Here is a 24,729-nt window from a genome sequence, read left to right on the forward strand (position 1 = left end):
GGTGTCTTGTGCCATGTAATTCTCCTGCTCTGTGTAACCCCTGCCCCCACCATTGATTAGAAACTTTCTGTCTATGCACAGTGCACAGAGAAAGCAGCCAATCAGTGATGTGGGCAGGGTTTTAAAGAGCTCAGCATTCAGAGAACTAGTAGATAAACAGCAGAGAAAACAGTGATTTGATCAAAACGGCAACAAGCAGCCCAGTAAATGAGACATCGCTGGAATCAGGTTCTCTGCCCCTATGTCATGCTGCTCTAGTTTACATGCCAAAAACCTGCTGACAGATTCCTTTTAAAGTAGGGTTTATCTGTTTTATTTTCCATTGGACATTATGGGCATGATTTTTATTATCCAAAAGTTTCAGCCTAATTAATTATTTGCAACTTTTTGACATCTCTGTAAAACGTTTTGTACAATATTTGTCCAATTTTTATTTTTTGCTCAGTTAAAGACAAAGGTGCAACATTTTAAAGGTTGTTGAAAGGATCATACAACTTTTTACTGTTTAAAAGGTGCAAAAAAAGCATAAAAAATGATCCTCTTTGAACTTGTGCCAATTCACTAATCATTTCGCACCCATTGTGATCAATATGACAAAATAAAAGGACTCAAAAAATGCTAATGACGAATTGGGGTCCTAGGCTGCGTTCACACACACAGTTCAGACTCGCTTTTATCGCAGGTAAGCCATCGGTTTCCCTGTATGATTTAGTATAATCTGCAGCGGCACAGGGCTGTTACGGTTTTCCCCATGTGAACTCAGCTTTATTATACCACTAGCTGTACTACACAGCTTCGCCCGAGTTAATAACTGCTGTTAACAAAATAGAATGTATTAACATTCCCGGGATAGAATGTATAAATAGAATGTATTAACACCCGGGATAGTAACTGTCTCTCTGTTTCTCTCCCATTCTCTGTCTGTCTCCCCCTCTGTATATATCTCTCTGTCTCTCTCTCTATCTTTGTCTGTCTGTCTCTTTCCCTGACTGTCTCTGTCTCTTTCTCAGTCTGTCTCAATCTCTTTCCCTGTCTGTCTATCTATCTCTTTCCTTGTCTGTCTATCTATCTCTGTCACTTTCCCTGTCTGTCTCTTTCCCTCTCTTTCCCTGTCTGTCTGTTTCCCTGTGTCTGTCTGTCTCTTTGTCTGTGTCTGTCTCTTAACCTGTCTGTCTCTTTCCCTGTCAGTCTGTCTGTTTGTCTGTCTCTTACCCTGTCTATGTCTGTCTCTTACCCTGTCTGTGTCTGCCTCTTTCCCTGTCTGTGTCTGTCTCTTTCTTTGGCTGCATTGTGACACGCCAACATTCCATATAAGGGCGTGGCTGCGCATTCTTCTGAAGTTCTGGCTGCACTGTGGCTCCCAGCTCCATTCGCTTTAATGGAGGCAGGATTTTTGGTGAATAACTGTAAAGAGTGGGATTAAAATTTCCCCTCAAAACATAGCCTATGACGCTCTCGGGGTCCAGAAGTGTGAGTGTGCAAAATTTTGTGGCTGTAGCTGCGACGGTGCGGATGCCAATCCCGGACATACATACACACACACACACACACATACACACATTCAGCTTTATATATTAGATGTGTGCACTAGAAAGTGACTTTTTCTTAAGGAAAAAAACAGACCCTCTGAAAGAATCCCGCCCCCGCGCTAAAAATCTGAACCAAAACCGCAACGAAATCCGCATGTGGTTTAACCGCGGTTTGGTGCGGATTTGTCGTGGATTTTCCGTAGGTTGGTCCCTGCGGATTTTTACCATTATCTATGCCAAAAACCGCAGGGACCTGCGGAAAAGAAGTGACATGCTCATTAATTCCGCAGCGGAAAATCCGCGGGTATGAAAAAATGCAGCGTGCGCACATAGCCTTATACTCCTTCTTACATCTGGCTCTAGTTTTGCACACAGCACAAGCACTTACTTTCCTCCTTTTTACTAATAATCGCTGGAAGTGTGTAAATCTGAAATATAAAAAAGAAATCGTAAATAATTTATATATTATGATTTTAGACAAAAAATGAGAGGGTTACAGGTATTGCATACAGAAAATAATATTTTTCTTAAAAAACAAAGATAACTTTGCCCTGCTCCCTTCTTTCTATGGTAGCTATCTCCAGGAAGTAGTTATCAGCATTTGCTGCAGCTTTCATTCTGTCACAGGGTCACCCAAATTGCTTAGAAATCCATATACCTGTCTTTCTCCTTCCATCCAACAGCCCAATAATCGGGCACACATGTTTGCTAGAACGCTCGTTTGCCAATTATCCTCTTGTATAAACATACTGGCAATCGTCTGACTTGTTTGCCTTGTGATTGGTTCATGCCAGCATTACAATCTTCATTCTCGGCAGCACATTACCATGTGTAAACAGAACATGCGCCGAGTGATGCCTTTCTATGCATACAGCACATTAAAAGGAGTGTTCCCATCTCCAATATCCTATGCCAATATGTAGTACGTGTAATAATAAGAATTAGAAATTTAGTATAGTGCTTCTGAAAATGCAGTAGCTTAAGTATCTAAGTTTACGGCCACACATATAGCTATATGCTTACCTCATGTGCAATGCCCTGCACATGAGGTAAGGGTATAGCTTATTAGGAAAACTAGACTACTGTCACGGGTGTGTCATGGGTGACAGACAGTCTTGTGGTTTCTGGCAATAGAAGGTCACAGCGTTTGGCTGCACAATATGCTCCCTGACTTTCCATTGTTCCTGCTGTCAGTATTCATTTTACCAGGTAACTTTCCTGCTGGATTCATCTCTCTCCTTTTGGACCCAGCATGAGCTCACCTTCCACCCAGCTGCTGATCATCAGTATTTTCTTAGTGCTTAAATACTCCCTTCTTCCCTGGACTGGTGCTGGTAATATTATTCAGGTTATTCTAGCTCTGGTTGCAAGCAGGTGGCTTGCTCTCATCTGTAGTATCGTTGCTGAAGCTTTGCTCAACTTCTACCTGAATTATCTGTGGATAAGTAGTTCATGCATGCGTGTGTCCTCCTTGTGTCTTCCTTTAGCGTTTAGTGGAGTTGACGAAAAGCTCATCCCACCCATTGTCTATTTAGGGTCAGGGTGGATTGATTTAAATCACGCCGATTTAAATCATGATTTAAATCACGATTTAAATCAAAAGATTTTTTTCTATTTAAATCGGATCGATTTAAATCATGATTTTAATCATGATTTAAATCACTGATTTAAATCAAAAGTTTTTTTTTTAATATAAATCACGATTAAAATGAGAAGTGAGAGCAGTGTGCATGTGCACCCATAGTTACACGGACGAAACTAGGGGCAACGATCTAACGCCAGGGTGAGGGGGGGACCCCAAAGTAAGTAAAAATCTTTTTTGTTTTACTATATGGCAATAGGTAGGTGTTTAAAAGCAGCATGTCTTAATTGTATAAACTATTAATAGCCTCCACATTTTGTTCATACTGCCCCTTTAATTCCACACTTCTAGCTTGGTTTCAGTTTTGGTTTAGTTTCTTTTTCCCTGCATTCAGTTGACATGCCCAAACTTGTTGGATAGTCAGCAGTACTTGGCTCAGGCTGTAGTAACATCAGCAGTGCTTGGCTCAGGCTGTAGTAACAATCAAACTTCATAAGTGATCTGTGTGAGCCATGGCAGCAGGTCGTAAGAGAGACCCTATTTGGGTTCATTTTGTTGAGATGCCAGCAGCAGATCTTGGAAAGAAAGGTGCAAGAGCAAAGTGCAAATACTGTCAAAAGGATATCCAAGGACTTGTTTGCCGTTTGAAATCACATTATGAAAACTGCAACCAGAAGGGAAATGAAGATGTTGATAGTGATACAACTAATGTCAATGAACCCCCACAGCTTCTTATGCACCAGGAGCCTAGTAGTAGTGGTAAGTCTGGCAATTAATTTACAACCTATTTTTTTAACAGACATTTTACTGGGATGGTTAAAGTCTATGAAAAGAAAAATTTCTAGCACTGGTAGTTCTGGAGTATAGAATTTAAATTTATGTTAAGGCAATATTTCACAGAAAATTAACGCTAAAGGACATGTGCACCTTTATTTTTTTAAGGTGCACATGTCCCCCCCCCGCAGCGCTCTTACCTCCGATCCCCGCAGCGCTGAGATCCGTGGCTTCGTTTTGACCGTCCGCCTCCCGTCCTCCAGTTGCGGCCTACTCGCAGTGATCCAGCGGCGTGACGTCAGCGGGCCGCACGCTCCATTGAAATGAATGGAGGCGCGCTCGCGGACGGGCAGAACGAAGCCACGGATCCCCGCAGCGCTGACATCGGAGGTAAGAGAGCTGCGGGGGGAGGACATGTGCACACTGTGACTGGCTGCACCTTAAAAAATAAAGGTGCACATGTCCTTTAAAGTAAAAATAAACTGTGTATACGCTTATTTTTTTTTTTATTGTAGGCTGCAATTCACTTTTGAAGTCTGCCAAATTGACCATTTTAAAAAAAAAACATTTTTAAAACTTTTGTGACATAATTTTTTTCAGTTGCTGAGGCTCTGATATTAGTTACCAGTATTACAGCAACCTCACCGGAAAACTTGAGTAGCATAACTTTTGAGACAGCCCTTATAGGACGAGGACCATTACATTGTTCAAAAAGTTTGTTTCAATATTTTCATTATATTTTTTCAAATACGCAGTCGATTTATATTTTTAATTTCTGTGCTTTCAGGGTCAAATATGGCTTGTGCTGCACGTGACAATCAATATCTGGGTACAACTTCAACAAAGCAGCCCAAAAAAAAACTTTGCGTGCAACAAAGTGTAGAAAAATTCATCTTAAAGACTACGACGAGCCAGAAAGAACATTTTGATGAATTAATTGCTAAATTCATATTTGCAACCAATTCTTCTTTCCGACTAGTTGAGCACCCATTGTTTGTACAAATGATCGAAGGAATTAGACCAGGCTACAAACCACCAAGTAGATTTGATATCTCAGGAAAACATCGTCAGGCTGTATACGACATAGAAAGAGCGGCTTGTACAAAATATTTGAAAGACAAGGTTGTTAACATGAGCTTGGATGGTTGGAGCAACATCCACAACGACCCCATAATTTGCACTTGTGTCACAACAGAAGATGGTGAAACTTACCTTACAGACACAATCGACACATCTGGAAATTCACATACTGCTGAATATTTACTTGAAATTGCTAAGAACTCAATTCACCAATGCCAAGAACAGTTTGGATGTAAAGTAAGGAGCTTAGTTACTGATAACGCAAGCAATGTGGCAAAAATGCGAGCGGAACTGGCACAGGATGACACAAATGTCATTACATACGGTTGTTCTGCCCATTTGTTGCATCTTTTGGCAAAAGACCTGCATATTTTGGGTGTCAAGGAACATGTTGTAGAAATTGTTAAATATTTCCGCAATAATCATTTTGCACATGCAACCTACAAGGAAATGGGAGGACTGAAGTTGGTTCTACCACAAGATGTTAGATGGAATACCTTGGCTGACTGCTTGGAACTGTTTATTAACAACTGGTCAAAATTACTGTCCATTTGCGAAACACATCGGGATAAAATTGATGCTAATATACGAAGCAAAGTATTAAATCTTGGTGTGAAGAGAAATGCCGAGGACCTTTTGGAAAGGTTAAAGCCAATATCGATTGTGTTGGATAAAATGCAGAAAGATACTGCAACCATAGCTGATGCCACAGAAGCTTGGAAAGATTTAGAAGGTTCTCTAGATCTCTTGAACCTCTCAAACAATGTAAAGGTTGCAATACAGCACCGCAAGGACCAAGCATTAAAAGAAGAACACTATTTAGCCAATATCTTGCATCCCATCTACAGAGGGAAAAAATTATCTGAGGCGGAAATCAACTCTGCAATGGAGTGGCTCGCCAATACTAACCATGACATTGTGGCAACTGTGCTGAAATTGAAGTGTGAATCTGCACCATTTCAAAAATACATGTTTGCAGATAACGTCGTTAATGAACTAAAACCACTGGACTGGTGGAAGTCGCAATCACTTGTTCTTCCAGCAAAGATAATAAATCTAGCTACTCAGCTACTGACTGCATCGGCTTCATCCGCAGGAGTAGAGATTGTTTTCTTCATTTGGTTTTGTGCACACAACAGTCCGAAACCGCTTAGGAACTGCTAAAGCAGGACAACTGGTTTTCCTATTAAAAGTCCTAAATAAACAGTAGGCTTAAAGGACTGATGTATTCACTGAAGATGTTTGCTTACTTCAAACGTTAGAGATAGGCTATTGTTAAAAAGTACTTACTCTCTGTAGTTCAATTCTGAGTGTTTAATAGTGCAAATAAAAATTATTAGGTTTCATAATCAACTGTTTTAATATTTTTATTTGTGTAAAACAATTAGATTTGCAAAAAGACAAAGTTTTGCTTGTGTACAACTTGATTAAAAAAATCTGATTTAAATCAAATGATTTAAAACAAAAAAATCTGATTTAAATCAAAAAAATCTGATTTTTTTAAAAAAATCAAGATTTTTATCCACCCTGTTTAGGGTCCAGCTGTAGGGATAACTAGGGTCAGATATCTGACTCGGCGCATAGGTACAGAACCTATCTAGAGTGGTAAGGGACCCCAGGGACCAGTGGTAGGTTTGGTCAGGGGTCACCATCTTCCCCCTTCTCTAGACGCAGGGGTCCCCTTCCTTTACCTTTCGCAACTCACTTGGTACTTCCCCGTACCTGGCGTGACGACTACATTTCTAATTGGAGGCATTTGCAAATATTTTTATTATTATACATACTACATATTGGGATAGGATCTTGGAGATGGGACGGGAATACCCCTTTAATGATCATTATGTGTGCACAGAATTTAGATTGGCCTCCAGACAGGCCATTACATAGGTCTTTTGTTTTTTTTTCCCCTGACTCATAACTACATTGAATTCACTGGAAAAACTAGAAAAGTTCTGATAAATCACTAACTAATAACATGAATTGGGGCCATAATGTTTCAATACAGTGATGTCACCGACATCATACTTAAGTTTTTACACCAAAGTGCTCGTGTAGTGATCAATATTCAAAGACAGGAGACTATTGAGTTAACTTAATAAATATAAAATACAATGATAAATAAATCAACAATATGGTTATTGCTTCTTCAGGGGTTGAAATCTGTGAAGCCGAGGTGGAAGCAATATAGAGCGAAACCCAGTTTCAGCAAAAACAAATGCAGCTATTTGGAAAGGGAATTTTTGTATTTTAGGATGAAATGCTTTTTATTACAAACAGATGTCCATAAAGCAAATATTTGCATTAAAATGTATCTCACCGGCTCTTTTCCATCCATTGCCTCCAGCCATTGTTTCCGATTTGCCTCAGATAAGGCTTGAAGAGTTATGATGCCTTGTCTGGAGAGAAGAACATAGATTGAGAGATGTTAAAGGATAAAAGTATTAGAGCTCACGACTTAATCACGGAATTAATGTTTTTCATTCAGTCTCATTGCCGTGATGTACAACATTCAGCCCCTCATTCCTTGGTGTATAAGTTCCGGCCCCTCACCCCCGGTGTATAACATCAGGTCCCTCTCACCCCAGTGTATAACATTTGGCCACTCTCATCACCGGTATATAACATCTAGCCCCTCATCCTTGGTGTATAACATCTAGCCCCTCATCCTCAATGTATAACATTTGGCTCCTCTCACCCCCAGTGTATAACATCCAGCCCCTCACCTCCAATGTATAACATCCAGCCCCTCACCTCCAGTGTATAACATCTGGCCCCTCACCTCCAATGTATAACATCCGGCCCCTCACCTCCAGTGTATAACATCCGGCCCCTCACCTCCAGTGTATAACATCTGGCCTCTATCATCCCTGGTGTATAACAACCGACCCCTCATCCCCAATCTATAACATTTGGCCCCTCTCATCCCCGATGTATAACATCTGACCTCTCATCCCCGATGTATAACATCTAGCCCCTCATCCCCGATGTAGAACATCTAGCCCCTCATCTCCGATGTATAACATCTAGCCCCTCATCCCCGATGTATAACATCTAGCCCCTCATCCCCGATGTATAACATCTAGCCCCTCATCCCCGATGTATAACATCTAGCCCCTCATCCCCAGTGTATAACATCTGACCTCTCATCCCCGATGTATAACATCTGACCCCTCATCCCCGATGTATAACATCCGGCCCCTCACCCCCGATGTATAACATCCGTCTCTTCATCCCCGATGTATAACATCCGTCTCTTCATCCCCGGTGTATAACATCCAGCCCCTCATCCCCGGTGTATAACATCCGGCCCCTCACCCCCGATGTATAACATCCGGCCCCTCACCCCCGGTGTATAACATCCGGCTCTTCATCCCCGGTGTATAACATTCAGCCCCTCATCCCCGGTGTATAACATCTGACCTCTCATCCCCGATGTATAACATCTAGCCCCTCACCCCCGATGTATAACATCCGGCTCCTCATCCCCGATGTATAACATCCGGCTCTTCATCCCCGATGTATAACATCCAGCCCCTCATCCCCGGTGTATAACATCCAGCCCCTCAACCCCGATGCACAACATCCAGCCCCTCACCTCCGATGTACAACATCCGGCCCTTCACCTCCGATGTATAACATCCAGCCCCTCACCCCCGATGTACAACATCTGACCTCTCATCCCCGGTATATAACATCCAGCCCCTCATCCCCGATGTATAAATCCAGCCCCTCACCCCCGATGTACAACATCCGGCCCCTCACCCCCAATGTATAACATCCAGCCCCTCACCCCCGGTATATAATATCCAGCCCCTCATCCCCGATGTATAACATCCAGCCCCTCATCCCCGGTATATAACATCCATCCCCTCATCCCCGATGTATAACATCCAGCCCCTCACCCCCGATGTACAACATCCGGCCCCTCACCCCAATGTATAACATGGAGGACTATGTGTGGCCCATTATTCTGTATGGAGGACTATGTGGGGCCCATTATTCTGTATGGAGGACTATGTGGGGCCATTATTCTGTATGGAGGACTATGTGGGGCCTATTATTCTGTATGGAGGGCTATGTGGGGCCATTATTCTGTATGGAGGACTATGTGCGGCCTATTATTCTGTATGGAGACTATGTGGGGTCCATTATTCTGTATGGAGGACTATGTGGGTCCATTATTCTGTATGGAGGACTATGTAGGTCCATTATTCTGTATGGAGGACTATGTGGGGCCCATTATTCTGTATGGAGACTATGTGGGGCCCATTATTCTGTATGGAGACTATGTGGGGCCCATTATTCTGTATGGAGGACTATGTGGGTCCATTATTCTGTATGGAGGACTATGTGGGGCCATTATTCTGTATGGAGGACTATGTGGGTCCATTATTCTGTATGGAGGACTATGTGGGGCCCATTATTCTGTATGGAGGACTATGTGGGGCCATTATTCTGTATGGAGGACTATGTGAGGCCTATTATTCTGTATGGAGGGCTATGTGGGGCCATTATTCTGTATGGAGGACTATGTGCGGCCTATTATTCTGTATGGAGACTATGTGGGGTCCATTATTCTGTATGGAGGACTATGTGGGTCCATTATTCTGTATGGAGGACTATGTGGGTCCATTATTCTGTATGGAGGACTATGTGGGGCCCATTATTCTGTATGGAGACTATGTGGGGTCCATTATTCTGTATGGAGGACTATGTGGGGCCCATTATTCTGTATGGAGGACTATGTGGGTCCATTATTCTGTATGGAGGGCTATGTGGGTCCATTATTCTGTATGGAGGGCTATGTGTGGCCCATTATTCTGTATGGAGGGCTATGTGAGGCCCATTATTCTGTATGGAGGACTATGTGGGGCCTATTATTCTGTATGGAGGACTATGTGGGGCCCATTATTCTGTATGGAGGGCTATGTGGGGTCCATTATTCTGTATGGAGACTATGTGGGGTCCATTATTCTGTATGGAGGGCTATGTGGGGCCCATTATTCTGCATGGAGGGCTATGTGGAGCCCATTATTCTGTATGGAGGACTATGTGGGGCCCATTATTCTGTATGGAGGGCTATGTGGGGCCCATTATTCTGTATGGAGGGATATGTGGGGCCCATTATTCTGTATGGAGGACTATGTGGGGCCCATTATTCTGTATGGAGGACTATGTGGGGTCCATTATTCTGTATGAATGGCTATGTGGGGCCCATTATTCTGTATGGAGGGCTATGTGGGGCCATTATTCTGTATGGAGGGCTATGTGGGGCCCATTATTCTGTATGGAGGGCTATGGGGGGCCATTATTCTGTATGGAGGGCTATGTGGGGCCCATTATCCTGTATGGAGGGCTATGTGGGGCCCATTATTCTGTATGGAGGGCTATGTGGGGCCATTATTCTGTATGGATGGCTATGAGGGTCCATTATTCTGTATGGAGGGTTATGTGGGGTCCATTATTCTGTATGGAGGGCTATGTGGGGACCATTATTCTGTATGGAGGGCTATGTGGGGCCCATTTTTCTGTATGGAGGACTATGTGGGGCCCATTATTCTATATGGAGGGCTATGTGGGGCCCACTATTCTGTATGGAGGGCTGTGTGGGGTCCATTATTCTGTATGGAGGGCTATGTGGGGCCCATTATTCTGTATGGAGGGCTATGTGGGGCACATTATTCTGTATGGAGGACTATGTGGGGCTCATTCTGTATGGAGGGCTGTGTGGGGTCCATTATTCTATATGGAGGGCTATGTGGGGCCCATTATTCTGTATGGAGGGCTGTGTGGGGTCCATTATTCTGTATGGAGGGCTATGTGGGGCCCATTATTCTGTATGGAGGGCTATGTGGGGCACATTATTCTGTATGGAGGACTATGTGGGGCTCATTATTCTGTATGGAGGACTATGTGGGGCTCATTATTCTGTATGGAGGGCTGTGTGGGGTCCATTATTCTGTATGGAGGACTATGTGGGGCTCATTATTCTGTATGGAGGACTATGTGGGGTCCATTATTCTGTATGGAGGGCTATGTGGGGCCCATTATTCTGTATGGAGGGCTATGTGGGGCCCATTATTCTGTATGGAGGACTATGTGGGGCCTATTATTCTGTATGGAGGACTATGTGGAGCACATTATTCTGTATGGAGGACTATGTGGAGCACATTATTCTGTATGGAGGGCTATGTGGGGCCCATTATTCTGTATGGAGGACTATGTGGGGCCTATTATTCTGTATGGAGGGCTATGTGGAGCACATTATTCTGTATGGAGGGCTATGTGGGGCCCATTTTTCTGTATGGAGGACTATGTGGGGCCCATTATTCTGTATGGAGGACTATGTGGGGCCCATTATTCTGTATGGAGGACTATGTGGGGCCATTATTCTGTATGGAGGACTATGTGGGGCCTATTATTCTGTTTGGAGGACTATGTGGGGCCTATTATTCTATATGGAGGGCTATGTGGGTCCATTATTATGGAGGGCTATGTGGGGCCCATTATTCTGTATGGAGGGCTATGTGGGTCCATTATTATGGAGGGCTATGTGGGGCCCATTATTCTGTATGGAGGGCTGTGTGGGGTCCATTATTCTGTATGGAGGGCTGTGTGGGGTCCATTATTCTGTATGGAGGACTATGTGGGGCTCATTATTCTGTATGGAGGACTATGTGGGGCCCATTATTCTGTATGGAGGACTATGTGGGGCCCATTATTCTGTATGGAGGACTATGTGGGGCCTATTATTCTGTATGGAGGGCTATGTGGAGCACATTATTCTGTATGGAGGGCTATGTGGGGCCCATTATTCTGTATGGAGGGCTATGTGGGGCCCATTATTCTGTATGATCTTTGTGGGGCCCATTATTCTGTATGGAGGGCTATGTGGGGCCCATTATTCTGTATGGAGGGCTATGTGGGGCCCATTTTTCTGTATGGAGGGCTATGTGGGGCCTATTATTCTGTATGGAGGGCTATGTGGGGCCTATTATTCTGCATGGAGGACGATGTGGGGCCCATTCTGTATGAAGAGCTACGTGGGGCCCATTATTCTGTATGGAGGGCTATGTGGGGCCTATTATTCTGTATGGAGGACTATGTGGGGCCTATTATTCTATATGGAGGGCTATGTGGGGCCCATTAATCTGTATGGATGGCTATGTGGGTCCATTATTCTGTATGGAGGGTTATGTGGGGCCCATTATTCTGTATGGAGGACTATGTGGGGCCATTATTCTGTATGGAGGACTATGTGGGGCTCATTATTCTGTATGGAGGACTATGTGGGGCCTATTATTCTGTATGGAGGGCTATGTGGGGTCCATTATTCTGTATGGAGGGCTATGTGGGGCCTATTATTCTATATGGAGGGCTATGTGGGGCCCATTATTCTGTATGGAGGGCTATGTGGGGCCTATTATTCTATATGGAGGGCTATGTGGGTCCATTATTCTGTATGGAGGACTATGTGGGGCCCATTATTCTGTATGGTGAACTTTGTGGGGCCCATTATTATGTATGGAGGGCTATGTGGGGCCCATTATTCTATATGGAGGGCTATGTGGGGCCCATTAATCTGTATGGAGGGCTATGTGGGGCCCATTATTCTGTATGGAGGGCTATGTGGGGCCCATTATTCTGTATGGAGGGCTATGTGGGGCCATTATTCTGTATGGAGGGCTATGTGGGGCCCATTATTCTATATGGAGGGCTATGTGGGGCGCATTATTCTGTATGGAGGGCTATGTGGGGCACATTATTCTGTATGGAGGGCTATGTGGGGCGCATTATTCAGTATGGAGGGCTATGTGGGGCGCATTATTCTGTATGGAGGGCTATGTGGGGCCCATTATTCTGTATGGAGGGCTATGTGTGGCCCATTATTCTGTATGGTGAACTTTGTGGGGCCCATTATTATGTATGGAGGGCTATGTGGGGCCCATTATTCTGTATGGAGGGCTATGTGGGGCCTATTATTCTGTATGGAGGACTATGTGGGGCCCATTATTCTGTATGGAGGGCTATGTGGGGCCTATTATTCTATATGGAGGGCTATGTGGGGCCCATTATTCTGTATGGAGGACTATGTGGGGCCCATTATTCTGTATGGAGGGCTATGTGGGGTCCATTATTCTGTATGGAGGGCTATGTGGGGCCCATTATTCTGTATGGAGGGCTATGTGGGGCCCATTATTATGTATGGAGGGCTATGTGTGGCCCATTATTCTGTATGGTGAACTTTGTGGGGCCCATTATTATGTATGGAGGGCTATGTGTGGCCCATTATTCTGTATGGTGAACTTTGTGGGGCCCATTATTATGTATGGAGGGCTATGCAGGTCAGATAGCAAAGAGTCCATTACTACAACAACCATCATATTTGTAAGGTACTTTTCAAGCTATTTTCACTGAATTATGAAGAAACCAAAATATCACTTTAAGACAATCGAACATTGTAATAGAAACAGTTCAAATAAAAGTCGCCACCGTAGTTGTTTCATGTGTTGCAGCCGATGACTTACCTCTCTATGACTTCTATGTCGAAGCAGAAGCGCTTGTCTATGGAGTCGGTTTTGCGTCTGATGCACATTTTAAGTTTAAACATTTCTGGGGTGTTTGAGATCAGCCCGTTCTGAGGAAGGGGGGAAAACAAAATACATGAGGTACCCACGTTACAGCAAGACACAGTGAAGTGGTCACTTTTCTATCGCTCATATTTGTTGCCTCTTATCTTTCCCAGAAACAGATACAATAATTAAAAAGTGGAATAGAGTTTTTATTACAACTTTTTAGAACTTAGAGGATGAAGAGACACATTCCGCTCACACGGTTGTGATTGATGGACTCAATATTTCAGATTCATCTCATTTTACTGTTAAAATCCTTAAACAATTAGTTTGTTTTATATCACTTGGTATAAAGAGATGATAATGAGGATGGTAGATAACACACATCACTGGGACGTTACGTCTGCAGCCCTATGGTTACTTTGTAATGAGACCTATAGGTCACAAAACGTTCTCAACGTATAGATTTGGAAAAATGTAAAATGAACTGTCATATTGTTCAGGAGCTTCAGATCTGGAAAACAAAACAATATCCATAAGAATATTGTAAATAGTAGATTGGTATAGAGTAGTGATGAGGTGCTCGGTACTCGAGTCGAACAGGTTTGAAGCTCAGACAGGCTTAACTCGAGTATCGAGTCTAATAGAAGTCAATGGCGAACCCGAGCCTTGAACCTAATGGGGAGTGGTGGGGAGAGAGTAAATACATGGTGGGTGGGAATCGGGCATGGCGCTTGAGCACCTGCGATACTCGATCGAGCAATGAGTAGACATGACAAACTAATGAGTGATTAACCGGTACCCCCAAAGTTCAGAACGATGGATGGAGACTCTTGGTAAAGTCAAACAATTCCTTTGGCCGTTTCCCGAAAAATAGTCCTACTCCCAAACATCTCTGATGTTACTTATCACCTTTGCGCTCCGCATTGTAGTAATCCTTCATAAACGACAGTTTATGGTGGAGGAACCTTGTTTGACCTTCCCTGTGTGTGTGGGCAATGGGGTGAAAGAAGGCCGATCCCGCTGTCCAACCATTTATATCCCCCACCTGTCAAATATGGAGCAGGATCAGTTCAGTAGGCCCCTCTGTACTCCTGCCCCCTATATATGAGATTTCTTCACCATTGCTCAATCTTTAATGGTGACCAGCCAATCATCACATTCAGGGAATGCATTACTTGTCAGTCCTGAAGGGGGCACCACTGACACTAATGGCCTGGCTTGAGCAGCTACAATCTGCACCCCATCCATGCTTGATGCTCAAATCTATTACATGGGCTCACTACTATATATTTTTATATTAAAAATACTGTGTTTCCCTGAAAATAAGACCCACCCCGAAAAAAAAACCCTAGCAGGAGTTTTTGACCTTTTTGGTCGCTGGTGAGCTGTAAAACAGGCAGATCTTACCAGCGACCAGTGACCAGCCCCCAGCCAGCAGCGACGTGCAAGCGACGCTGCGCTTGCACGGAGCCGGCGTCTGGAAGCTGGTAACTAAGGTAAACATCGGGTATGGTTACCTGATGTTTACCTTAGTTACCAGCGCACACCGCTTTAGTGTGTGCAGGGAGCAGGAGCCGGCACTGGCAGCATGAGAGCTGCGGAGGCTGGTAACGAAGGTAAATATCGGGTAACCACCTTGGTTACCCGATGTTTACCTTGGTTACAGCTTACCGCAGGCTGTCAGACGCCGGCTCCTGCTCCCTGCACATTCAGGATTGTTGCTCTCTCGCTGTCACACACAGCGATGTGTGCTTATCAGCGGGAGAGCAACAATAAAAAAACGAACCAGGGCTGTGTGTAACGAGCAGCGATCTCAAAGCAGGGGCCAGATCGCTGCTCAGTGTCACACACAGCGAGATCGCTAATGAGGTCACAAAAAACGTGACTCAGCAGCGATCTCAGTAGCGATCTCGCTGTGTGTGAAGCACCCCTCAGCTTATAATATAAGCCCTACTCCAAAAATAATCCTAGTTGTGATTCATCATGCTAACAATATCCTGAAATAGGGCTCGGGCAGCTCTTTCAACATACGTTGAATTGCTGTATGTTTATAGTTGCTTGTAAATACAAAATGAATACTCACTCTTTCTCCGGTCCACCCCTCTGTACCGCTGTCATTGATTGCTGCAGTCAGACTGTACTTGCCTACTGTTAATACAATATGAATATTCACCCCGTTCCCCACTCACTCCTCTGTGCCGGCGCCAATAATTCAGTCAGACTGCTGTATTAGCAGACGAATGCATCGCAATCCTCAAACTAGCCGGCGGCTCTTTCGGCCCCAGGCGTCAGCGTGCATTTCTATGCAGCTCTCATGGTCAGGTGAGGAGAACCACCGGTCAGTCCGAGGACTGCGATGTGATCGTTGGGCAAGGAATACAGCAGCCTGACTCAATTACTGACGCTGGTACAGAGGAGTGGATGAGGGAAGGGGTGAATATTCATTTTGTATTAATAGCAGGCGAGTACAGCAGTCTTACTGCACCAATCAATGACGCCAGCAAAGAGGGGTGTATGGGGAAAAGGGTGAATATTTATTTAGTATTAACAGCAGGCGAGTAGAGTAGTCTGACTGCACCAATTGATGTTGCCGGCACAGAGGGGTGGATGGGAAAAGGGGTGAATATTCATTTAGTATTAACAGCAAGTGAGTACAGCAGTCTGACTACACCAATCAATGATGCTGGTACAGAGGAGTGGACAGGGCAAGGGGTGAATATTCATTTTGTATTAACAGCAGGTGAGTACAGCAGTCTGACTGCACCAATTGATGTTGCCGGCACAGAGGGGTGGATGGGAAAAGGGGTGAATATTCATTTATTATTAACAGCAAGTGAGTACAGCAGTCTGACTACACCAATCAATGATGCTGGTACAGAGGAGTGGACAGGGAAAGGGGTGAATATTCATTTAGTATTAACAGCAGGTGAGAACAGCAGTCTGACTGCACCAATTGATGTTGCCGGCACAGAGGGGTGGATGGGAAAAGGGGTGAATATTCATTTAGTATTAACAGCAAGTGAGTACAGCAGTCTTACTACACCAATCAATGATGCTGGTACAGAGGAGTGGACGGGGCAAGGGGTGAATATTCATTTTGTATTAACAGCAGGTGAGTACAGCAGTCTGACTGCACCAATTGATGTTGCCGGCACAGAGGGGTGGATGGGAAAAGGGGTGAATATTCATTTAGTATTAACAGCAAGTGAGTACAGCAGTCTGACTACACCAATCAATGATGCTGGTACAGAGGAGTGGACGGGGCAAGGGGTGAATATTCATTTTGTATTAACAGCAGGTGAGTACAGCAGTCTGACTGCACCAATTGATGTTGCCGGCACAGAGGGGTGGATGGGAAAAGGGGTGAATATTCATTTAGTATTAACAGCAAGTGAGTACAGCAGTCTGACTACACCAATCAATGACGCTGGTACAGAGGAGTGGACGGGGCAAGGGGTGAATATTCATTTTGTATTAACAGCAGGTGAGTACAGCAGTCTGACTGCACCAATTGATGTTGCCGGCACTGAGGGGTGGATGGGAAAAGGGGTGAATATTCATTTAGTATTAACAGCAAGTGAGTACAGCAGTCTGACTACACCAATCAATGACGCTGGTACAGAGGAGTGGACGGGGCAAGGGGTGAATATTCATTTTGTATTAACAGCAGGTGAGTACAGCAGTCTTACTGCACCAATCAATGACGGTAGAGAGGAGTGAGTGGGGAATGGGGTGAATATTAATTTTAGATTAACGGGTGAACTAATCACAGACACTATTAAAAATATAAAACATCCCCCTGAAAATCATCTGTAGCACATTTTTCAGAGCCAAAAATAATATAAGACTCTGTGTTATTTACAAGACCCCCACCACTGCTCTGCACTTCTGCCTGTGTCCTCGACAGTCTGCTTGGTTCCTCTTCTGGTGGTTGTGAAGCCGATCTGCAGTCACTGATCGGATGCAGCCTTGATTTTTAGTCCGAGGCAGAAGAGTCAGTTTGGGTCTCCCCATAGACATAGTACCCTCTTGTTATTTCCTCTCCATGGGAAGGGACACTTTTATCTACCATGTCCACATGCCCTCATAGCCTATATTTATACAGGGGTGGTCTTATTGGGACAACTATTTAAATTCTTGAAAAATTGTAAAAAATCCTGAAAACCATTAAAAACAGCCCTTGCACTCACCACTTTTCCACCAGACTTTGTTTCAGAAACGCTCATTGTAAAGTTCTTGTTGCTTTTGTCGTAGGTACAGTAATGCCGCGTCCATGTAAACCCAAGGGGTCCTTAATTTAGAGAAAAAAAAAAGTTGACTCAATATAGTAAATAAAAAAAATAAAAAAAGTCTTTTTTTCCATAAAAAGTACCACTCGTGTGTACAGGTTATGTCTGGTATTGCAGCTTAACCCTCTTTGAGTGAATAAAACTGACCTGCAATTCCAGACTCGACCAGTATACAAAAGTGGCGCTATTTGTGTAAAAAAATGAATTCTATTATTTCTGTTATATTATCATATTTTATGTTTTGCAGCTAAAATCATTTCATGGTCTTTTACTGCAAAGAAAATTAAAAAAATAAATAAATAAAACTTTTTTGGGGAATTGTTTCCATTTATAAAAACAACTCCTGAGTTAAATTGGGTCTTGGGGAAAGAAAAAAAATACTTTGACCTTTCACTAACATTCAGCTCAACAAGCATCTTCGGCGCCAGAAACTACCCCCCTCCCAACCCCCCGCCATAATGATCTGTACTCTTAATTAGAGATATATGGGATGGGACGTAAGCGCAGCGCTGGCCCGACTCCATGCACACCGGTACATGTGGATACAACAGCTGCATTCCCCATTGGGGCTCATTATCTGGAAGAGCAGTTGGATTGCAGGCGCTTTGCAGGTTACAGGTGTCCATGAACGTATTGATTCCAATGCAACAAATCACATCCTGTTATGAGCAGACCATAAGTATCCTCCATAGACCGGCAACCGGGAAAATAAGCCGTAATCTAACCCAGGAGGGAGGCATTTAAAGGTTAATGTGTGCAAACATTGTAGTCATTCCAGGCACAGAAACAATGACGATTACTGACCATTCTGCATCAGAGAACACAAAACCTCTGCAACCATATTTCCTATTGCCCCAAAACATCTACAAGAATTATTTTTGCTTCATTTTTTTTCAATTTTGCAAATGGTTACAAATGAAATAGAAAAATGAATGACAAATTCGGAAACATTTTGTGTCTCCATGGTACCAGACTACAAACAAACCTGATGTAGTCTGGTCCCGCGCTGAAAATCCAGTGGAACGGAACACAAAAAAATAAAGTGATTCATTTGGAATTTATTTGACTTTACCTGCGCTGGAGTAATGAAAAAAGAGGAGACAAATGTGTATACAGTCTCCTATATGAAGTGTATAAAATGTGCCTGATTCAGAACGAAGTCCCCAACGCGCAGCAATAGAGAGGTGTCAGCGCATGCGCAGGATTCCCATTCAATTGTATGGGAGTTTGAAATAGTGATGGGCAAGTGTGCTCGGCCATTTTTAGAGGTCACTAAATGGATAAAGGGAGCTATGCAAAAGAGACCACCTCTCTGAATGGCGCGCCCAAAGCGCAGGAAAGGACATATGTCAGCGCATGCACAGCTCTTTCCATTCTTTTCAATGGGAGTTTGAAATATTGATGGGCAAGTGAGCTCGGCATTTTATAGAGGTCACTAAATAGATGATGGGAGCCATGCAAGAGACACCACCTGTTCGAACGGTGCCCCCAATGTGCAGGAACGGACAGGTCTCAGCGCATGCGCAGCTCTTTCCATTCATTGCTATGGGAGTTTGGAATAGTGATAGGCAAGTGTGTTTTGCCAATTTTAGAGGTCACTAAATGGATGAAGGGAGTTGTGTAAGAGACCACCTGTCTAAACAGTGCCCCCAACGTGCAGGAATGGACAGGTGTCAGCGCATACGCAGGTCTTTCCATGCATTTCAATGGGAGTATGAAATAATGATGAGCAAGTGTGCGTTGCCATTTTTAGAGGTCAGTAAATGGATGAAGGACGCAGAGTAAAAAAACCACTTGTTTGAACATTTTCTCCCCAAAGCGCAAGAATGACAAGGTGTCAGCGCATACGCAGCTCTTTCCATTCATTTTCTATGGGAGTTTGAAATAAGGATGAGCAAGTGTGCTCACACATTTTTAGAGGTCACTATATAGATGATGGGAGCCGTGTAAGAGAGACCACTTGTCCGAATGGCGACCCCCAATACGCAGGAATGGAAAGGTGTCAGCACATGCGCAGATCTTTCCATTCATTTCTATGGGAGTATAAAATAGTGATGAGCAAGTGTGCTTGGCTATTTTTAGAGGTCACTAAATGGATGAAAGAAGCAGTGTAAGACAGACCCCCTGTCTAAAGGGCACCCCCAATGTACAGGAATGGATAGGTACCAGCGCATGCGCAATTCTTACCATTAATTTATATTAGTTTGAAATAGTGATGAGCAAGTGTGCTCAGTAATTTTTAGAGGTCACTAAATGGATGAAGAGAGCCGTGCAGGAGACACCACCTTTCCAGTGATAGCTGCACACAACCGGGTGCAGTCTCTGCAGCGGTATACACATCTATCATATATTTATGGTATATCCTGCAAATTCAACGCAACGGTGTGTGACATGGCAGCTCGACCTTCATCCACCCAGAACTGTTGGTCACCAGTGGTTAGAAAAGACAGACCCATATTGGTATAATAGCTGGATTGCTGCTCTCGAAAAAAGATGAAGTCTATTTTGACAACCTCTTTAAAAACCACAAGTTGCACCCACAGGACTCCCATTTATGAAGGCGTTGGACATAAAGCGCTGCAATAAGAAGCAGCAGAATACACAGCTATCACACAACCGTTGCGGCGAGGACGACAGGTGTGTGACATTTCCTTTGACGTACACTTATCGGATAATAATAGAATTGTCACATCTCACAAGGCGAGATCTCGCCCTTCTACGAGGTATGACAGCTCAGAGCGAATGTTCGGAGCCTACAGTGGTTGCTTCTCAAAATGATACAAACCTTTTTGTCTTAAGCGACATGACAACCTTCAGTTACAAAAAAAAGAAATCAGCGCAAAGTAACTCTGAAACATGACTATTTTAATGAATATACAGAATGAACATCTTCTACCCATTTTGGCCACATCTAGGAGTCATCAGTAACCACACACTACTGGGCGACCTCTCCACCGGGCTGAGAAGCGATTGATGCAAATGCACTGAACACAGGCATGTTCAATGGTGCAAGGCTGTCACTTTATAATTTAGTACTCCCCAATAGTTACAGTAGCCCCCCCCCTCCATAGTTGGAAGAATAATTTCCCCATTTTCCATTTCTTCAGCGGACTTATCAGAAGAAACCTCCAACTTCTCCAGTAATCATATCCATCTCCAACCCACGCTCCCCAATAATCATGGTCGAACCAACTCTGCCCCTAGTAGTCACAGCTGATCCCATGTCTTCCCCAGTAGTCACAACAGACTAGTAATTTGCCCGTCAGTCAAAGCAAGGTCTTTCTGCTTCTCAAACCCTTCCACTTTCCCAATAATCACAGCAAACCCATTAATTAATCTAGTAATGACAACAGACCCTCCCTCTTCTCCAAAAGTCACATTTCATCCCCTCTCTTCCCCAGTAATTACAGCAGGACTCCTCCACTCCCCTAATAATTTCAGCAATCCCCATCATTTGCCCATTAGTCACAGCAGGACCCTGTAATTTGCCCAATAGTCACAGCAGAACCCTGTAATTTACCCATTTATCACAGCAGGACCCTGTAATTTACCCATTTATCACAGCAGGACCCTGTAATTTGCCCATTTTTCACAGCAGGACCCTGTAATGTACCCATTGGTCACAGCAGGACCCTGTCATTTATCCAATAGTCACAGCAGGACCCTGTCATTTATCCAATAGTCACAGCAGGACCCTGTCATTTGCCCAATAGTCACAGCAGGACTCTGTAATGTGTCCATTAGTCACAGCAGGACCCTGTAATTTACCCATTGGTCACAGCAGGACCCTGTAATTTACCCATTGGTCACAGCAGGACCCTGTCATTTACCCATTAGCCACAGCAGGACCCTGTAATTTGCCCATTAGTCACAGCAGGACCCTGTCATTTGCCCAATAGTCACAGCAGGACCCTGTAATTTACCCATTTGTCACAGCAGGACCCTGTAATTTACCCATTTGTCACAGCAGGACCCTGAGTTTTGCCCTTTGGTCACAGGAGGACCCTGTCATTTGCCGATTGGTCACAGAAGGACCCTGTAATTTTCCCGTTGGTCACAGCAGGACCCTGTAATTTTCCCATTAATCACAGCAGGATCCTGTTATTTGCCCATTAATCACAGCAGGACCCTGTCATTTGCCCATTTTTCGCAGCAAGGCCCTGTAATTTACCCATTGGTCACAGCAAGACCCAGTTATTTGCCCAATAGTCACAGCAGGACCCTGTCATTTGCCCATTAATCACAGCAGGATCCTGTAATGTGTCCAATAGTCACAGCAGGACCCTGTATTTTGCCCTTTGGTCACAGCAGGACCCTGTATTTTGCCCATTAGTCACAGCAGGACCATGTCATTTGCCCATTAATCACAGCAGGACCCTGTAATTTGCCCATTGGTCACACCAGGACCCTGTAATTTTCCCATTGGTCACAGCAGCACCCTGTAATTTTCCCATTAATCACAGCAGGACCCTGTAATTTACCGATTGGTCACAGCAGGACCCTGTAATTTACCCATTAATCACAGCAGGACCCTGTAATTTACCCATTAATCACAGCAAGACCCTGTAATTTACCGATTGGTCACAGCAGGACCCTATAATTTACCCATTAATCACAGCAGGACCCTGTAATTTACCCATTAATCACAGCAAGACCCTGTAATTTACCCATTGGTCACAGTAGGAGCCTGTTATTTGCCCAATAGTCACAGCAGTAGTCAGATGAAACTTAAAGCTTCCATATTAGTTACAGCAGCAATGTAAATTTCCAGTTGTCACTAAAGCCTGCACTTAAAGTAGTCACAGTGGGTCCCCCAAGACCGCTCACCCCTTCCTCAACAGGCAGCACAAGACTCGCTATTGCTGACTGACCAGCAGCCACCATGCATTTAGAGTTGTATCTGGCCACCTACTACATGAAGTGCAGGGCAAACTCATGGGGGCTGAGCTTTGTGTGTGAAATTAAAAATAATATTCTACTTAAAAAACTGTCACCGGGTAATAATTGTCAAGTTTTTGCTTTTATTTCATTCCCGCTGCTCTCCTGAGTATTTTTTTTTTTAGATCCGCCATACATTACCAGAAATACAGCCATTTTTATGGGTTTTTTATAAGGGGGCGTGGCTAACATAGTAAAGACACGCCCTGGAGGATCCTGAGAGTCAAATCTCTATATTTCTAGAACCGTATGACGGAATTAAAAGAAACAAAAAATAAAAAAAAAACTGGTAATTTTTTAAGCTTGTGACAGGTCCTTTTTAAAGCCAGGATCTCTCGGTCCCTGTTCTAGCACACAAGCCCTTCTCTGTATATGAGGCAGAACGATGACGTCTACGAATCCTATAATCACGGGGGTAGGGCAGCTCCGTACAACAAGAGCAGCTGTGCAGTGTAATTCCCTTTATATCCTCTGGCTTTCAGGTTATGGTTCACAACATTTACGTCGGATAAAGATTAATTTTTAATTGAAATAATGTTACAGCTGTTTCACGGAGAGGCTCTGAATCCAGCAATGCGTGCAGCCACAAACATGGTGTAAGCTAATAGCCGAGGCGAGGAACATAGTAATTGCATTGCTTGTAAATGTAAATGAGATCTACAAAAAGAACAAGGCAAAAGAACCGCTGATGCTGTGTAATCCCCTGAGCCTTCAAAATATATTGTGCAAGAGGAAAATAGAGAGAAAAGATCTGAAACTGGTACCGATATCAATCAGTAACCCAATTATCAATCATACAATATCTGCAAATCGGAGTCTACCATTATAATTACTTGGACTCCGATTCATCAAACATAAAAAATGTTGCAAAATGTTTGGGTAACTCTGCCAATTTTTTGGAAAAGTGAGTGCTACTTAGTGGGGGGAGGGGGTTGGGGCCAAATGTGGACGAAAAATTAATAAAAAATTACTCTACAAAAGAAATGTAGTCACTGGAGTAGCATTACTCGCATCGTGATCTAGAAGCTAAAATTTGCGCTAAGTTCAGTAACGGGCTCTCACCTCTTACTTAATTTGGCGCATAACAGACCAGCATAACTGACTCATAAACCATGAGTCTTGGTGAATAGAGGCCATTTTGTTTAAAGCACGACTCCAGCGGGGGAGGTTCAGAGCAGGAGTGGCACTTTAAATGTACACCCCTGTCACGGGGATATCGGGGTGACTGAAGCAAGGACCTCTAAGCTGGCCCTCAAATAGGGACCCTGCGCTGTCCCTTATCCCAGAGGTAAGCTTGATGGTAGCTAGGTCTGGACTGCCAGCGTGACCCTAAAGCGGGCTTTACACGCTACGACATCGCTCAAGTGATCTCGTTGGGGTCACGGAATTTGTAACGCACATCCGGTCGCTTTAGCGATGCCGTTGCGTGTGACACCTATTAGCGATTTTTCATTGTCGCAAAAACGTGAAAAATCGCTCATCGGTGACATGGGGGTCCATTCTCAACTATCGTTACTGCAGCAGTAACGAAGTTGTTCCTCGTTCCTGCGGCAGCACACATCGCTCCGTGTGACAGCGCAGGAACGAAGAGCCTCACCTTACCTGCGTCCCAGCCACAATGAGGAAGGAAGGTGGTGGGTGGGATGTTACATCCCGCTCATTTCCGCCCCTCCGCTTCTATTGGGCGGCGGTTCAGTGACGCTGCTGTGACGTCGCTGTGACGCTGAACGAACCGCCCCCATAGAAAGGAGGCAGTTCGCCGATCACAGCGACGTCGCAGGAAAGGTAAGTCCGTGTGACAGGTCTGGGCGATGTTGTGTGACACGGGCAGCGATTGGCCCGTGTCGCACAACCGATGGGGGCGGGTACGCACGCTGGCGATATCGGTACCGATATCACAGTGTGTAAAGCGGCCTTAACTCCTGTCTGAACACTGATCTTACATCCCCTCTCCCCTACCC

At 44.2% G+C, this 24,729-nt stretch overlaps 1 protein-coding gene across 1 annotated transcript in view; it reads right to left on the minus strand.

The window, feature by feature from the left end:
- The window catches only part of ARHGAP42 (Rho GTPase activating protein 42), a 501,254-nt gene that overhangs the window by 44,147 nt on the left and 432,378 nt on the right, over nt 1-24,729 (minus strand). The window contains exons 9-12 of the mRNA XM_075337479.1: nt 17,732-17,832; nt 13,494-13,603; nt 7,283-7,361; nt 1,918-1,957 (exon numbers count right to left, since the gene is read on the minus strand). Coding sequence (XP_075193594.1) covers nt 1,918-1,957; nt 7,283-7,361; nt 13,494-13,603; nt 17,732-17,832 — 330 coding nt within the window. The remainder of the gene's footprint in view (nt 1-1,917; nt 1,958-7,282; nt 7,362-13,493; nt 13,604-17,731; nt 17,833-24,729) is intronic.

This window comes from Anomaloglossus baeobatrachus, chromosome 2 (assembly GCF_048569485.1).
Source record: "Anomaloglossus baeobatrachus isolate aAnoBae1 chromosome 2, aAnoBae1.hap1, whole genome shotgun sequence".
NCBI classification, from domain to species: domain Eukaryota; kingdom Metazoa; phylum Chordata; class Amphibia; order Anura; family Aromobatidae; genus Anomaloglossus; species Anomaloglossus baeobatrachus.